Source organism: Elaeis guineensis, chromosome 4 (assembly GCF_000442705.2).
Source record: "Elaeis guineensis isolate ETL-2024a chromosome 4, EG11, whole genome shotgun sequence".
Taxonomy (NCBI): Eukaryota; Viridiplantae; Streptophyta; class Magnoliopsida; order Arecales; family Arecaceae; genus Elaeis; species Elaeis guineensis.
Window position 1 is genome coordinate 18,532,969 of NC_025996.2, and position 17,980 is coordinate 18,550,948.

Genomic DNA, 17,980 nt, shown 5'->3' on the forward strand with positions numbered 1-17,980 from the left:
ATATGGTTTTGGAATAATTGGCTGTATAGCTTGCCATCCAATTAGCAATATTGTCAGTTTTCTTATAAATATATAATATTATTGTAGTATAGAGTGGGGAGCTTTATTAGTCCCATACTGATTGTTAGTCAAGAAGAACTCTGATTTATATAGGAGGGGATCATCCTTTCCACGTCAGATCCTTTCTAAAAGATAAAACAGTGAGATCCATAGATCAGAACGAATAATACTTCACGTATCGAGCTATGAGTCCTTGACCGCATATATATATATATATATATATATATATATATATATATATATATTAAAAAAATATATATCCATTTTAAAGATGGTAAAATATTCATAATTTTTTTAAAGCTTAAATGCATACCCCTTTTGTGAAGACCGAAGACATCCAGCGATCCTCTGGGCCGGGCCTTCAGCCTGGCTTGCAATAAGATGCCGGAATCAGCCCACACGTGCGCGCGATATATGAGTATATCCACGGCCCATCGACCGAGAACTCTCCGCCTCATATGGCGACTGAACTTTCCAGAACCAGGCAGACGGGAACGCCTAGAACTCTCTCCAACCAACTCTCTGCATCCTAAGTCCAACCTCTCCTCCCACTCTTCCACGCTCTTTTAGTCTTGCTCTCTCTCGCTTTCGCTATTTTCGAGCGCAGCTTCTTCTTCTCTCTGGCTTGTAGCCATGGCCGACGAGGCGAAAGCCCGGGGCAACACGGCCTTCTCCGCCGGCCGCTTCGAGGAGGCAATTGGCCACTTCTCGGAGGCGATCGAGCTCGCCCCCACCAACCACGTCCTCTATTCCAACCGCTCCGCTGCCTACGCGTCCCTCAACCGCTACGCCGAGGCCCTAGCCGACGCCCGCAAGACAGTCGAGCTCAAGCCCGACTGGGCCAAGGGCTACAGCCGCCTCGGCGCCGCCTACCTGGGCCTCGGCAGCGCCGACGAGGCTGTCGCCGCCTACGAGAAGGGCCTCGGGCTCGATCCCTCCAACGTGGCCCTCAAATCCGGCCTTGCCGACGCCCGGGCAGCCGCTGCTCGCAGCCGCGCCCCGCCGCCGGGGGCCTCGCCCTTTGGCAAGATTTTCCAGGGGCCGGATCTGTGGGCCAAGCTCACCGCGGATCCGACCACCAGGGGGTACCTCCAGCAGCCGGATTTCATTAAGATGATTCAAGACGTGCAGAAGAACCCTGACAGCATCAACTTGTATCTCTCGGATCAAAGGATGATGCAGGTGCTCGGTGTTCTTCTCAATGTGAAGATGAGGGCGCCCACCAATGAGATGGAGAGGGACTTCCCGGAACCAGAGCCAGCGAAGCCCCAGCAGGAGCCGGCAAAGAAGGCACCGGAACCAGAGCCGGAGCCCGAGCCGGTGGAAGTATCGGAGGAGGAGAAGGAAGCAAGGGAAAGGAAGGCGGAGGCACAGAAGGAGAAGGAGGCGGGTAATATGGCGTACAAAAAGAAGGACTTTGAGACGGCAATCCAGCATTACACTCGAGCGATCGAGCTTGATGATGGGGACATATCGTTCCTTACCAACAGGGCCGCAGTTTACCTGGAGACGGGAAAGGTAATGGCTTTGCCCGTACATAAGCTGAGTAGGTTAAGCTTCTTATTTTCGCTCGCTTATGCTACAGGATATAAATTGTTTGTTCTGTGGCTATGCCAAAAAGTAAAAAGTCTATGTTCTTAAACTAGTAATTACATGCAGAAGATGATTTCATCTGTGTTCAGTTCTAGGAATTTCCTATTGTGAATGCATTAAGAAACCGATAATATAATGATGCAGTCAAGCCATTAGCTTTTCTATTTTCAAGATTGTAAGTTGATAATGGTGGATGCTTGTCGTGATAATTACATCGATGAGGCCTGTTAATATAGATGGGCATCTAGATGAACTTAAAATGTAGAAAGAAATCATGAATGCTACAATAAATTTGATGTGCAATAATCCTGTGCAGGGCCTATTGTAAGAAGTATTTGCTAGTGGCGAGTAGGCTGATTTTAATTATGAAGAAACACGAGTTGTCTGGAATATATGTAATGGTGTGAGATGGTCCAGTTTATAAAACTTAACCTGTGAACGTCAAGCATAAACTCTGGTCATATGGTTTGAATGTATCAGCTAATTGCAAGCTGTGGATGGCTTTAGGATGAAACTGAATAATCCTCCAACATTTTAAAATTTCCCATGTTGAGCAAATAAAGCAAAGGTTGCTGAAAGTAGTGCAACTTAAGGTATATGGAGACCTCATAGTCAAGGTATGCATCTCTAATTTTAAAAATGTTTTGGCTCTTTTATGATGACAAGTTGTGCCTTGGATTGTTACTCAGATGTTCTCACTTTGATCTTAGCATCTCTTGCAAGTTCTGATGTTCTCACAGATTTGTATTCTTGATTGTATGCTTGGTAGTTTCATTTTCAAATCTCAGATTGAAAATTCTTGATTTGCTTTCGACCATGTTACCAAGAAGGAATATATTTTTATATTCTTCCAAATCTCCCTCATCTACTTTTTCTGTATGCATATGAATATGATTTATGGTTTACGTCATCACCCATAAAATCATTCTTGACAATTGATACAACACAGCAGTAGTTTTGTGCACATGTGATGCATGTGAGTTATTTAAAATGACTGAGCATTTGATGGATTGCTATGATCCCATCATATGATTGTCTGAAGCAGTATTCTCATGATTTATGCAAGAGAGGAACTTGATGAATAGCTGTAAGTTGATAAATATTTTCCAATTTATATTTATAAGCTTCCCTACAATTTTTTTCATAGTCCTAGTCATTTTTTATATACTGAATATTGAGAGGTGCTTTTATGAAAGTGAAAACTCTTGCTCATCGTATGTAAACACATGCTGTCATGCGTAGGAAAAATAGAAAAAGAGTCCTGTCATAGAAGGTCTCTTGGTATGCATTCCCATGTGATAAACATGATTTATACAAGTGGAAGGTCCTGATGCTGTCATTCACGATTTTAATCTCCAGGAGGAGGATGGTCAGAGACTCGTCAACTTCTATTCTTCTTCTTATCCCATTTGTGATCTGTAGAGCTCTATTCTTGTGCTGAAAGATTACAAGATCCTTTTTAAAGTCAGGGCTTCCTTGTTAGATCAGGTTATACTTAATAAAATAATTTCTTGAATGATGAGTATTCCAAATTTATCTTTAACTTTCAGTTGAAGTTTTACCTCAATGTGTTGTTGTTGTTGTTGATGTGAATCAACGAACTCTCTGCCTAATGATCTGGTTCCTATCATGTAATTTGCAGCTTTTAGAATGCCTGGATATCTTGGTCATTGTCAGCAATTATTGAAAAGGGATATTCACTTATTGTAGAAGCTAGGTGATTTATGATGCTTTATTTTGCTTAATGTTGCACTGCATTGTCCTAGAAGCATTGACCTGTTGTGATTAAATTTACTTTGATATTATTGTGCTTTTTCTTAGCCACTGATTAGCATTAAAAACAAGCTACATAATTCTTTTAAGACACTGACTTGCAGTTTCTTATCATTGAGATACCATCACAAGTGAGGAACTTGATACAAATCCGAATTTTCCATGATCAGATTGGTAGGAATTTGGGCTGTCTCATTATATTTCTGACAACACTTTTATTCATTTGTGTTTAGTATGAAGATTGTATAAAGGATTGTGATAAAGCTGTTGAGAGGGGCAGAGAGCTTCATTCTGACTTTAAAATGATAGCAAGGGCATTGACTAGGAAGGGAACTGCACTAGTGAAGCTTGCTAAATGCTCAAAGGATTTTGAGCCTGCTATTGAGACCTTCCAGAAAGCTTTAACTGAACATCGTAATCCTGACACATTGAAAAAGCTTAATGATGCTGAGAGGGCAAAAAAAGAACTAGAGCAGCAAGAGTACTTTAATCCTAAAATAGCTGATGAAGAACGTGAGAAGGGTATGTTCCAACTCTCAATTTTGTGTAATTTTTATGGTCTTTCTGATTCTGCTTTCATTTGTTCTGTGCCTATCTTTTTAAATAATAGTGCACTTTGACACGACTATGTGTGCTGTGTGTTTTTTCTTGGGTAATTTTTGTGGTGCACTAACAGTATGCCAATATTGTAATGTATGCATTCTTTTAATGGAAGCTTTACTCTCAGTTATGGAATGTTTTTGTCTTTCACCTACTTAGCTCTATGCAACAAATAATATGTTTTCGATCAGTTCCTGTATTTTTGAACTCTTTTTTTAAAGGCATTGCTTGCTAATTAAAAGGTGTTTGTTTATGATGACATATCATATTGGTGATGATTTATGAGTTTTTCTTTCCACCTTTTGGAGAGTAATGTTTCATGCTTAAGGGTGATATTGTGCTCCCTTCATTATTTGTGATGCTTTGTTGTTAATGCATGATCGCTATTTTTGTTGTTTTTCTTTTTTCTTTCTTTAGGGTAGTCTTAGGTACATTTTTCTATAGGTTGGCTGCTATTTTTGCTGTATTGTCTTTGTTCTCAATTTTTGGTAATTTATGACTCTCATGTTATCTCTATACTAGGAATTAACTGTTTTGGGACGATCATTTTATAAAAATTGCCTGCTCAATGTTGTCACTTTTAAGATGAAACATCATGTACTGCTTTACAAAATGGTTGTGTTGGTCATGGAGTGTGTTGGGTATAAAATACCCACAGCCGGAACCCACGGCGGAACCGCCATCAGCAAGTGCAGCTCCGCCCGGACTCCTACGGGAGCCGGACTCCGCCGCCAGCATCAGCACAGCTCCGCCCGGACTCCTACGGGAGCCGGACTCCACCACCATCAGCAAGTGCAGCTCCGCCCGGACTCCTACGGGAGCCGGACTCCACCACCATCAGCAAGTGTAGCTCCGCTCGGACTCCTACGGGAGCCGGGCTCCACTGCCATCAGCAAGTGCAGCTCCGCCCGGACTCCTACGGGAGCCGGGCTCCACCGCCATCAGCAAGTGCAGCTCCGTCCGGACTCCTACGGGAGCCGGGCTCCGCCCTTAGTATCAACTGCTGGTAAGCTCAATCCGGACTCCTATCAGAGCCGGACTTCACCCTTGGCTTTGTTTGCAGCGCAGCTCCGCCCGGACTCCTACGGGAGCCGGGCTCCATCGACGACATCAGCACAGCTCCGCCCGGACTCCTACGGGAGCCGCACTCCACCACCATCAGCAAGTGCAGCTCCGCCCGGACTCCTACGGGAGCCGGGCTCCACCGCCATCAGCAAGTGCAGCTCCGCTCGGACTCCTACGGGAGCCGGGCTCCACCGCCATCAGCAAGTGCAGCTCCGTCCGGACTCCTACGGGAGCCGGGCTCCACCGCCATCAGCAAGTGCAGCTCCGCCCGGACTCCTACGGGAGCCGGGCTCCGCCCTTAGTATCAACTGCTGGTAAGCTCAATCCGGACTCCTATCAGAGCCGGACTTCACCCTTGGCTTTGTTTGCAGCGCAGCTCCGCCCGGACTCCTACGGGAGCCGGGCTCCACTGACGACATCAGCACAGCTCCGCCCGGACTCCTACGGGAGCCGCACTCCACCACCATCAGCAAGTGCAGCTCCCCCCGGACTCCTACGGGAGCCGGGCTCCACCGCCATCAACAAGTGCAGCTCCGCCCGGACTCCTACGGGAGTCGGGCTCCACCGCCATCAGCAAGTGCAGCTCCGCCCGGACTCCTACGGGAGCCGGGCTCCACCGCCATCAGCAAGTGCAGCTCCGCCCGGATTCCTACGGGAGCCGGACTTCGCCGCCAACATCAGAACAGCTCCGCCCGGACTCCTACGGGAGCCGGGCTCCGCTCACGACGGCTCCGACCGTTACCGAGCTTCAATCGACAGATCCACGCCCCCTGACAGGCCCTCAAAACGGTCGCGACCCTGCTCCACCTCCTGTGGCGGACTCCACGCAGTATCATCATTCCCTGACAAGCCGCAGCAGCCATAGCCGCCCTGCTCCACTTCCTGTGGCGGACTCCGCACAGCTCCACTATCCCCCTGGCAGGCCACAGTGACGGCCACGAACCTGCTCCACCTCCTGCGACGGATACCATGCGATTCTCCTGACGACGGACGCTGCTCCACCCCTCATAACAGATTCCACGTGGCAAATCGAGATGATGCCCGCGTGTCTGCTCCATTATCTTTCGCAATCAATTCCCCTGACCGTGGGCGGCCCACTATCAGGCGGTTACACACGTCGCCATCAGTCCGTTGCCTCCCCCGCCTATAAAAGGGGGGACTCAGATACGTTATTTTTTAAGCTCTTTTGCCTTATCTCAAAACTCTGCTAAATTCTCCGTTCGAGCACTCCATTCTTGTTGAGGCAGAGAACTGACTTGAGCGTCTGAGGGTCTTGCCGGAGCAACCCCACCTCCGGTTTAGACTTCCCTTGCAGGTCCCGGCGGCGACCGCGGCTTCCTCAACTCCAGCTTCTCCGGCGCAGGCGGATTTTTGCACCAACAGGTTTGGCGCTAGAGGAAGGGGCCTGTGTCTTCGCAACACCCTTGTTCTTGAAGGAGCGCTCAACGGAGCCGCCTCCGGCCATCTCTCCGTCATCTACTCCCAATCCTCCCCCGCGAGATCGACACCCGATGCCTCCGCGCAGGGCGTCCACCCGGCGGTCCACGGCCTCCGCGGCCAGATCTCAGGCTCCGGCCTCCCCTCCCGTTTCTCAGCCAGCTCCTCCTCCCCCTCCGGCGACGGCGGTCGGCGCGGAGCAGTTTGACTTGCTGGTGCAGCAGGTCAAAGGCCTCGTCGAGGCCGTACAGGCAATGCAGCAGCAGCCGCCGCAGGCGTCGGCGCATCCGGAAGAGGCGTCTCCGGAATGCCAGAACCCGGCGGTGGGGCGGGCCACCTGGGCCAGCCGCCCCGTCCTTCCCGGAAAGGCGAATCCAAGGGTGGAGAGCCCTCAATCGGACCACGACTCCACCCCTGGGAGATCCCTGCCCCCGTTCTGCCAAAGGACCCTCGAGACTCGAAGTCGAGAGGATTTCTTGGACCGGAGGCTCCAGGAGATGAACCGGCGGATCGAAGAACTCCGCCATGCGCCTCCCGCTTACGGTGAGGATATCTGCACTGACCCTCCCTTCTCCCAAATGATTATGCAGGAACCGATCCCGCCGAATTTCAAGCTCCCCCAGTTTGAAAGCTACGACGGGACGTCGGACCCGGTGGACCACCTGGAGGCCTTCCGAACGATGATGCTGCTTCATGGTGCCCCCGACGCCATCTTGTGCCGGGCTTTCCCGTCTACTTTGAAGGGAGCAGCAAGAAACTGGTACTCGGCACTGAAGCCGGGTACCATCTTCTCCTTCGACCAAATGAGCCACCAATTCGTGGCCCATTTTGTCAGCAGCCGACGTCCCCGGAAAGGTTCGGAGTCCCTCATCAACATCAAGCAGAGGGAAGGGGAGTCCATACGGGCCTACATCAACCGCTTCAACATCGCGGCGTTGGAGGTCCGGAACTTGGACCAGTCGGTTGCCATGGCCGCCCTGAAAGGTGGCCTTCAGAAGAATGATCTCTTGTACTCCCTGGAGAAGAAGTACCCCAGGGATTTTGCTGATCTGCTGGCTCGGGCTGAAGGATACGCCCGAGCGGAAGAGGCCTTCAAAATGAAGGATGAAGAGACTGCGAGGGAGCGTCAGGCGGGAGATTCTGGCAAGCCCGCAGTTGAGAAGAGGCCAAGGGAAGTCCGGCCTCGCTCCCGATCCCCTCCTGGGCACAAGCGCGCCCATACTCCACCCCGGGCACGCAGGCAGAGAAGCCCGGACAACAGGTTTCGGCGGGGTTCTCCGCCAGGGAAGTTCCGCAGCTACGCCCCCCTCAACGCTTCGAAGGCCCAGGTACTGATGGAGGTCAGGGAGCTGATCTCTAGGCCGGAGAGGATGCGCACGCACCCCGGGAAGCGCAACCCCAACAAGTTCTGCCTCTACCACCGCGACCACGGCCACGACACCGAAGAGTGCATCCAGCTCCAGGACGAGATCGAGGAGCTCATCCGGCGAGGTCGGCTCGACAGATTCATCCGCCGCAGGCCTGAGGGTAGAGGAGACCGGCCAAGAGCCCTCCCGCCGCCCGAACCGCAGAAGAGGGAGGAGCAGCCCGGGGACCGGCCTCCTATCGGGACCATCGACTCCATCGTCGGAGGGCCTCTGGGAGGAGCGGGAGAACTGTAAATGTATTGCTTACTATTTCGTTTTGAATCTACTTTTTCTTTCTAGCTAACGCACTCCTGCTTAACGCGGATGTATTATGACTGGATATGACCTCTCCAAAAACAACGGCCATGTCAGGAACAGGAGGAGAACCTCGTCCTGACATGAGCAAAGTCAAAGGCCCGGTTCTTTTAGACCGGATGAGGGGAGAGGCCTTACAACGCCCTAATGTGCCCCCACAGCCCTGTTAGGGACAGGAGGAAAACCTCGCCCTAACTTGAGCAAAGTCAAAGGCCCGGTTCTTTTAGACCGGATGGGGGGAGAGGCCTTACAACGCCCTAATGTGCCCCCACAGCCCTGTTAGGGACAGGAGGAAAACCTCGCCCTAACATGAGCAAAGTCAAAGGCCCGGTTCTTTTAGACCGGATGGGGGGAGAGGCCTTACAACGCCCTAATGTGCCCCCACAGCCCTGTTAGGGACAGGAGGAAAACCTCGCCCTAACTTGAGCAAAGTCAATGGCCCGGTTCTTTTAGACCGGATGGGGGGAGAGGCCTTGCAACGCCCTAATGTGCCCCCACAGCCATGTCAGGAACAGGAGGAGAACCTCGTCCTGACATGAGCAAAGTTGAAGGTCCGGTTCTTTCAGACCAGAGGGGGGAGAGGCCTTACAGCGCCCTAACGCGCCCCCACAAGCCAGGCTGATAACGAGAACCTCGCGCCGGCTCAAGCAAAATGTAAGACCCGGACTCCTACGGGAGCCGGGTTCCGCCGCCAAGGTAAAACTTCACCCGGACTCCTACGGGAGCCGGGTTCCGCCGCCAAGGTAAACTTCACCCGGACTCCTACGGGAGCCGGGTTCCGCCGCCAAGGTAAACTTCACCCGGACTCCTACGGGAGCCGGGTTCCGCCGCCAAGGTAAAGCTTCACCCGGACTCCTACGGGAGCCGGGTTCCGCCGCCAAGGTAAAGCTTCACCCGGACTCCTACGGGAGCCGGGCTCCGCCGCCAAGGTAAACTTCAGCGGGACTCCTACGGGAGCCGGGTTCCGCCGTCAGGAAAGCTTCGCCCGGGCTCCTACGGGAGCCGGGCTCCGCCGTCAAGAAAGCCGGGCTCCATCCGCTACTTCACCAGCAAGGGTTAAAAACGGTGGCGAGGCTCGGCCACGTGACGAGATCGGATGGAAAGGAAGAGCCCTTTCCCACGACGACCTCTAAGCCAAACAGGCCAAACAACGAGAAAGGGTCAACGAACGACAATATTGGTGCTACGCGCGGACAAGGTAACACAAAATGCTTTTTCTCATTTCCGATATATGTACTACAGGACCAGGACGGCCAGAGAAAGAGGGACAAAACGACAAGAAAAAAAAAAAAAAAAAAAAGAGGGGAGGCAGCTACAAAAAGGGAGTGTCTACAAAAGAACTCTAAGGAGGTCCTGCTCCCTCTAACCTAGGGTGATCACCACCATCCTCCAACCAGGACTGCCTCAAGCCATCCACGGTTTCCTCTAGTTCTTCCTTCTTTTGCAGCATATCCTGGAACGCCTGACGAAGTCGCCGGCTCTCAGCCTCCGCTTCCCGATGCCACTTCCGCAAAACTTCGGACTCCGCCTCTGCGTCCGCGACGGCCTTCCGCTCAAGCCCCAGCTGGATTTTTACTTGTTGAAGCTCAGCTGTCTTCTCCCCAAGGGAGACAGAAATCCCTTCGACAGTGCCTCTCAGGGCTTGGAGCTCTTCGTTATCTTGGGCGTTAGCAAGCTGCGCCCTAGTAACCAACTGCCTCTGGAGACGAACCACCTCGTCCGCCGATCGATGGAATCTCCCCTTGTACTCCTCTACCTGTCGGCGCCAGCTGGCCCGCTGCACATCGTGGCTCATCTCAGCATCTTGAAGCTGCTTCTGGAGGTCGGAAACCTTTTGCGACCATATCTGCTCATCCCGCGCTGTGAGCCGGGGTGAGTTTCCTTCCAGCTGGCCGATCCTCCTCTTGGCAGCCGACAGCTCCACTTTAAGGGCGCTGATCCTGGCTTCTTGAGCCCAAGTTCGGTCGCTAGCGCTCTTCGTGCATTCTTCGAGCTCCTTCGCAAAGTTCGCCTTCCTCCGGCTGTAGTCCATGATTGCCTTCACTTGGAGACTCCTGAAGTGGGCGGCCTCAGCGGCGGCCTCGGAATAGCATTTTTTCGCCTGGCGGAGCTCGTCCTCCGACTTTTTCAACTTCTTCGTCAGGTGGAGGACCTCCTTTTTTAGCCGTTGGATAGTTGACTTCAGCGGGACCCCCAGGGGCAAGGGAAGTGCTTCGGCAGGACACTGCCATCGGAAGAAGCAAACGTCAGAGACCAACTCATTACAAGAAGAAAGGCAAGAAGGAAGGAGCAGGGGGAAGGAAAGACCATCCACAATAAGGAATTCAACTTTATTGATTAATTTTGAAGACAAGCGGAAAGGAAATATGGCAACAAAAGAAAGATACAAGATCGGAGGTCTCAGACCTCGGAGGCTGGGGGTGGAGAGCCCGGCGCGGGGGGTGCAACTGCGGCAGCGGCGGACGAAGGGGCGGCCTCGTCGTCAGACTCCTCCAGAAAGCCGAGATCAAGGTCGGGATATCTGCTGGCCACCCTCTCTCGGCAGAGCTCGAACCCCTTAGTGAACGCCTCCAGGCCAAACTGGACGTTCAGCTCCCTCATCTCCGCGGAGGTCTTGAACTCCTCCACCGCAAGGGTCCTGGCCTCCGAAACCAGAACCGGAGTTTGCTCGGCCAGGTGGGCGACCTCGGCCTCCGCCTTCCTTGCCGACTCCTCCAGGCTTCGCCTCTCCTCCTCCCGGACTCGTCTTTCCTCTTCCCGGTCTTGTCTCTCTCTCTCCAGGGCCTCCCGGAGGGCGGCCACCTCGGCCGTCTTCGCTTGAAGACGAGCAACCTCGTCTTGGCAACGCTCCTCCGCCCGAAGAAGGTCCCTTCTCATGCGGCCCGACGCCTCGACATAGGCAAAGAGCTGGTGCCCGATCTGCAAGGACAGATGGAGAATTACAACAAAGACCGAGCAACTGAGCAAGTAAAAATCCGCTTACCTCAAGAAAGGACCCCAAGGTGTCCCAGGCCCGCTGCTCGGGATCGGCACGGTCGATCCTCTCCACGACATCGGACAGGATGCAACCGTCGAGCAGCCGACGGATCAGGGCCTTGTCGTTGAAGGGGTTCTCCGATCCCCCCTCGGAGCAGACGGACTCGTCTGCAGCGGCTCGGTGGCTGCTCGGCCTGCGGGCCACCGATTTTCTCCTCCTCCCCGCGGCGGGCGCCTCCGCGGGGCGGACTTCCGGAATGGGGACCCCGGTCGGCGGGCCCCTTGAGGGAGCCCGGGGGGCCACTGGCTCGGCATCCGAAGGAATGTCGATTGCCGGGGTCGCCTGGACAGGCGCAGCCAAGCTCGTCTCCTCCACCCTGGCCCTCTTCGCTGAGTCAGAAGTCGTCGCGCCCTTCCTTTTCTGGGCCCTCATGGCCTTGGTGAGCATCCGTGTGGCTTCGGCGTCCATTGCTAAAAAAAAAAAAAAAAAAAAACAGGAAAAGAAAAGAAGAAGGCAAAAGCAGCACCAATCAGTCCGAAAAAAAAAAAAAAAAAAAGAGAGAAGAAGAAAGAAAAAAGAGAAAGAGAAAAGAGGAAAAAGGAGAGAGAAAGGAAGAGAAAGAAGAAGGAGACAAGAAAAGGAAAGATATATACTTGCTGGATCCTGAGGGCTCAGGCCGATGTTGAAGAGAAGCGGCTCCCTCAGTAGGTTTGGAAGGGAAGGAGCGGGGTAACTCGGGAGCTTCTGGGCGGCCTGAAGGTCATCCTCTCCCAGGCTGGGAGCCCGGCGGACGGAATCCCTCAGAGACCCCCAGGGGGGCAGGTCCAATTCCAGGGTCGGACAGTAAATGAAGAGAAATTTCCCCTTCCAGTTGTGAATCGAAGAAGGGACGCCCTTCAGCAACCCCTTCTTACCGAACTGGGGGGAGAAGTACCACCAGTCCTTCGCTGAAGGATGGCATTTGAAGGTGTAGAAATGTCTGAACAGGGAGAGGGAAAGCTGGACCTCGGCTATGTGACAGAGGGAGAGAAACCCTATCAAAAACCTAAAGGAATTCGGGGCGACAGAAGCGAGAGAAATGTCTAAGAAACGAAAGAAGGCGGCAACAAAAGCAGGAAGCGGAAGCCGGAGTCCGGCACGGAATGCCTCCTGGTACAAACAAAAGCGACCAGGAGGGGGAGCGCTGGCCCGGTCAGAGGGGCCGGGGAGCTCCAGGTCGTACTCTGAAGGGACCCCGTACCGAGCCCTTATCAGGAGAAGTTCGTCCGGAGTCGACGAACAAGGAATGGCGCCCGGTGCGAAGACCGGGCGAGACCCTGCCCCAAACACGGGTTCGTCCGCAGAAACAGGGGCCTGGGGGTTTGAAGCAGAAGAACTCCCAGAACTTACGGGAGCAGAAGAATCGGAAGACATTTTTCTTTGGGGGTGAACCTAAAGGGCCCTAGAAAAGCAAGCCGAGAAAGGAGGGAGACGCCGGAGGTCAACTCAGGAGAAGACACAAAAAAGGTGGAAGGAGGAGAAGACCCTAGGCGGTAAGAAGGAGAAGGTGGGCACTAACCTATCTTGCTCTGGGGGTCTGGGGAGCGAGAAACGGAAGGCGCCTATGGCTCGAGAGGGCGTTCGCTAGAGCGGACTCTCGGGAAGATGACAGACGCCAGCAAGAAATCAGAAGCGGAGTGGGGCGCCTGAAGGGGGGAGGACGGGTTTAAATAGACCCTGGGATCCGGCGCCATAATGATCTCGAATCCCCCCAGGCCAGTCCGCATCCGACACGTGTCCCACTCCCCGTGGCAGACGGCTGAAGGCGGCTGGCGGTTGGCAGGGTCATAATTACGCCGTACCTAGGCCAGCGTACCCGCGGGATCTTCGAAGCGTCCCCTCGTACCGCCCCAATTCGAAAAGACTCCGGCACGCGCTCATTTAATGCCAAAACATCTGGGAGCGGCAGGGCGCGGGATTCGAAGGGACGGTTCCGGCTGTACTTCTGTGTACTTCCTTCATTTGAAATTCAAAACTCGGATGTAGGGGGACTGGTGTTGGGTATAAAATACCCACAGCCGGAACCCACGGCGGAACCGCCATCAGCAAGTGCAGCTCCGCCCGGACTCCTACGGGAGCCGGACTCCGCCGCCAGCATCAGCACAGCTCCGCCCGGACTCCTACGGGAGCCGGACTCCACCACCATCAGCAAGTGCAGCTCCGCCCGGACTCCTACGGGAGTCGGGCTCCACCGCCATCAGCAAGTGCAGCTCCGCCCGGACTCCTACGGGAGCTGGGCTCCACCGCCATCAGCAAGTGCAGCTCCGCCCGGACTCCTACGGGAGCTGGGCTCAGCCCTTAGTATCAACTGCTGGTAAGCTCAATCCGGACTCCTATCAGAGCCGGACTTCACCCTTGGCTTTGTTTGCAGCGCAGCTCCGCCCGGACTCCTACAGGAGCCGGGCTCCACCGACGACATCAGCACAGCTCCGCCCGGACTCCTACGGGAGCCGCACTCCACCACCATCAGCAAGTGCAGCTCCGCCCGGACTCCTACGGGAGCCGGGCTCCACCGCCATCAGCAAGTGCAGCTCCGCCCGGACTCCTACGGGAGTCGGGCTCCGCCCTTAGTATCAACTGCTGGTAAGCTCAATCCGGACTCCTATCAGAGCCGGACTTCACCCTTGGCTTTGTTTGCAGCGCAGCTCCGCCCGGACTCCTACGGGAGCCGGGCTCCACCGACGACATCAGCACAGCTCCGCCCGGACTCCTACGGGAGCCGCACTCCACCACCATCAGCAAGTGCAGCTCCGCCCGGACTCCTACGGGAGCCGGGCTCCACCGCCATCAGCAAGTGCAGCTCCGCCCGGACTCCTACGGGAGCCGGGCTCCACCGCCATCAGCAAGTGCAGCTCCGCCCGGATTCCTACGGGAGCCGGACTCCGCCGCCAACATCAGAACAGCTCCGCCCGGACTCCTACGGGAGCCGGGCTCTGCTCACGACGGCTCCGACCGTTACCGAGCTTCAATCGACAGATCCACGCCCCCTGACAGGCCCTCAAAACGGCCGCGATCCTGCTCCACCTCCTGTGGCGGACTCCACGCAGTATCATCATTCCCTGACAAGCCGCAGCAGCCATAGCCGCCCTGCTCCACTTCCTGTGGCGGACTCCGCACAGCTCCACTATCCCCCTGGCAGGCCACAGTGACGGCCACGAACCTGCTCCACCTCCTGCGACGGATACCATGCGATTCTCCTGACGACGGACGCTGCTCCACTCCTCATAACAGATTCCACGTGGCAAGTCGAGATGATGCCCGCGTGTCTGCTCCATTATCTTTCGCAATCAATTCCTCTGACCGTGGGCGGCCCACTACCAGGCGGTTACACACGTCGCCATCAGTCCGTTGCCTCCCCCGCCTATAAAAGGGGGGACTCAGATACGTTATTTTTTAAGCTCTTTTGCCTTATCTCAAAACTTTGCTAAATTCTCCGTTCGAGCACTCCATTCTTGTTGAGGCAGAGAACTGACTTGAGCGTCGGAGGGTCTTGCCGGAGCAACCCCACCTCCGGTTTAGACTTCCCTTGCAGGTCCCGGCGGCGACCGCGGCTTCCTCAACTCCAGCTTCTCCGGCGCAGGCGGATTTTTGCACCAACAGAGTGTATCCATCTAGGTGCCTTAGGTGCCCGCATAACACTTTCGATCATGCTGGAGTATGAGAGTGAGATAGATATATAAATTACTATGGAGTGTTGTGAAGTTGATACCCCATTGACATGCCGCATCTTATTAGATATATTATAAATTTCATGTTCTGGATTACAGTTAACTTTCAATTTTTCTCCTTATATTTATTATTTCTTATAATATATTTTTTGTACCTCGTTGACTGGGTGCTTGCTTGGTGCCTGGGTGCTAGTGACCTGTTCTCTGCATATTTGCTACTTATGGCCTTCGAAAACAATAAGTGTTTGTTTCAAGGTTGGCTGTATCCACTACTGGATCCATAATGGTTGCCCAGTGGTATGGTATGGTACCATGCTGTGCCATTCCAGGCCATGCTGACAAAGCCAGACCTGGAGAGGGAGAAGGAGAGAGGAGGAGGAGAAGAAGAGAGAGAGAGATGAAAAGAGATTAATTGATATATTTACTAATACACATTTTCTCTTGTATTCATCTCTTGTTTGTCTTGCCAATATCATAGTTTTGTTCTTCATCGGTATCTACTTTCACTTTGGCCAAGCACAGTTCTAAAATATCATACATGGATAATTCCCCCTCCTATCTGATGCTGTCAAGCCTGTTTGCCTGTGGCCTATTACCTGGCTTTGCTGACCTTTTGACGTAAAGCAAATCTGTTGTTTATTAAAACTAATCATCTGTACTTTTCCCCTCATTTATTGCCACTTGTTGCAACCTGTTATTCTCTGAACATAGTCAATTTATTGCCTGTCGGGCATGGAATTTTTGTTTGCTAGATGATAAGGGTAAATTTTCAATTTCCAATTTTTTTATTTGTTCTTGCTGCTACTTGCGTCTCTTTATGAACTTATTTATTTGATTTCATACTGATGTGCAGGCAACGATCTTTTCAAGCAACAAAAATACCCAGAAGCGGTGAAACACTACACTGAAGCTATAAGAAGGAATCCAGAGGATCCAAGGGTAATGTGCATGATCTCTTATAGCTGATGTTGTAATATGTGTACATGTTATAAAGCAGTGGACGTTTAGGAACCATTGGACCATTAGAAAAATGTGATGTACAGGTATACAGCAACAGAGCTGCTTGCTACACTAAGTTGGGTGCTATGCCTGAGGGTCTGAAGGATGCAGAGAAGTGCATTGAGCTGGATCCATCATTTTCCAAAGGATACACAAGGAAAGGTGCTATTCAGTTCTTTATGAAAGAATATGACAAGGCATTAGAAACATACCAGGAGGGCTTAAAACATGACCCAAACAATCAGGAACTGATGGATGGTGTGAGGAGGTAATAAACCTTTGATATTACATCAGGCTTTTATTAAGCTTGACTTATCTAGCCACACGATGTTACAAATGCTGTGAACTCGGCCCCTTACAGGTGCGTAGAACAGATTAATAAGACTAATAGGGGTGAGATAAGCCCAGAGGAATTGAAAGAGAGACAGGTCAGTTAATCTCTACGTTCTGTGTTTGTTTGCTGTAACCATTTGCTGGAGTAGCATATTGACTATGTTTGTCTTGCAGGCAAAGGCTATGCAGGATCCAGAAATACAGAATATCTTGTCCGATCCCATCATGCGACAGGTAATTGGTTGTACTCAAATATCTAAGAAGAAATGAATGTTTGAACTTTTTATTATGAAATGTGTTATTAACATGCTGTCATGGTCGTGCTTAAGGTTATCATGTCAAGCCTCAATCTGCCTGGCAGTAACTCAATGCATAATGATTTGATTTGACTGTGGGCAGGTATTGATCGACTTCCAGGAGAACCCTAGGGCTGCCCAGGAACATCTCAAGAATCCCCAGGTCATGCACAAGATACAGAAGCTTGTCAGCGCTGGAATAGTCCAAATGAGATAAAAGATGGTTCAACCGCAGCATGTTTAACATATGCTTCCCATGTATTAATGGACATCCCTTCCACTGATACTGCTTAATTTGAAGTTTTTATTTGTCTTGTGGACTTAATATTTTGGCGAGAGAGGATTTTTCTTTTTACTAAATTTGTTTTTGCAATTGTTGCTAGTGGTTTATTGATCCCTCTGGTTCTTGTTTTTGTTAATTTTTCAAATTGTGGACTCGGTAAATTTGAATGTAAGTAGTGAGAAAATATTTCCTGCAAACGGGTGGACTTCTTTAAGAAGATACAGAAACAGTATCAAATGAAGTGAACGGATGTAAGGCAGAATGCTTGGATTTTCGGTGGTTTTAGAGATTTGCTGCGGGTTCGTTATATTATGGTGCTTTGATGATAATATTAATTGTCAAGTGTTCCGTCGGCGTTGTATGTTATGCACCGTTGGGTCATGTTTTTTCAAGAGTGACACCATCGTTGTTGTTGATTAGTTGGTATCTGCCATCGTTGTTAAGTTGCAGCTTGAATCTCGTATCAAATGGCAAAAATATGTACCCATACAGCTAACCGTGAAGGAGCTAAGATTTTCATGATGTACATTGAATTTTTACTGGAGTATCACATTTCTGCAGGAGCTTATAGGATGGTTGTGGATTTCAGATTGTGTTAGATAGTTGACAATCTAATCAGATCATAGGTAATGTAATATGGTAATCTAGATTACTATATTTAGTATATTATTTGGATGGTAGTTTAGATTATTTTTGTAATTCAGATTGCTTTGTAGAAGATAATTTGATTATTTCAGGAAAGATGATTATTTAAATTATTATTATTTTAATAATATTATAATAAAAATTTTGAATAAAATTATTTTTTAAAAAAATTATATAAAATTTATTACATAACCGTTCCTCCTATCCTTATGATTCTACATGCACTCGTCCTCCTTTCATCTCTTTAATACCAGCGATTTTTCATACCTCTCGATCCATTATTTTTTTATATCATTATTATATTTACATCACTTTCGTTATTTTTCATCAAAAAAAAATTTAAGATATAATTATTAAAAAAATTTAAAAATTTAATTTTACATTACCAATAATCTAATTATTATATTAAATATATCAATCATGATTTTTAGTAATTTTATTATAATATTATCTATATGTATCAAATACAGTAATTAATATTACTGATAATT

The 17,980-nt window shown here is 50.8% G+C and overlaps 1 protein-coding gene across 1 annotated transcript; it reads left to right on the forward strand.

The window, feature by feature from the left end:
- The first annotated feature begins 535 nt into the window (after positions 1-535).
- Positions 536-16,934, forward strand: LOC105043585 (hsp70-Hsp90 organizing protein 1). The gene is made up of 7 exons (XM_010921160.4): positions 536-1,578; positions 3,660-3,948; positions 15,787-15,872; positions 15,977-16,200; positions 16,294-16,360; positions 16,440-16,499; positions 16,665-16,934. The coding sequence occupies exons 1-7, from the start codon at positions 694-696 to the stop codon at positions 16,776-16,778; spliced, it is 1,725 nt and encodes a 574-aa protein (XP_010919462.1). The 5' UTR covers positions 536-693; the 3' UTR covers positions 16,779-16,934.
- Positions 16,935-17,980: the final 1,046 nt, after the last annotated feature.

Bases quoted from the DNA above. Each gene is read 5' to 3' on its own strand.
- LOC105043585 (XM_010921160.4), top strand. From the start codon at position 694: ATGGCCGACGAGGCGAAAGCCCGGGGCAACACGGCCTTCTCCGCCGGC. The intron at 3,949-15,786 runs GTATGTTCCAAC...ACTGATGTGCAG, and splicing joins TGATGAAGAACGTGAGAAGG to GCAACGATCTTTTCAAGCAA. The intron at 15,873-15,976 runs GTAATGTGCATG...TGTGATGTACAG, and splicing joins GGAATCCAGAGGATCCAAGG to GTATACAGCAACAGAGCTGC.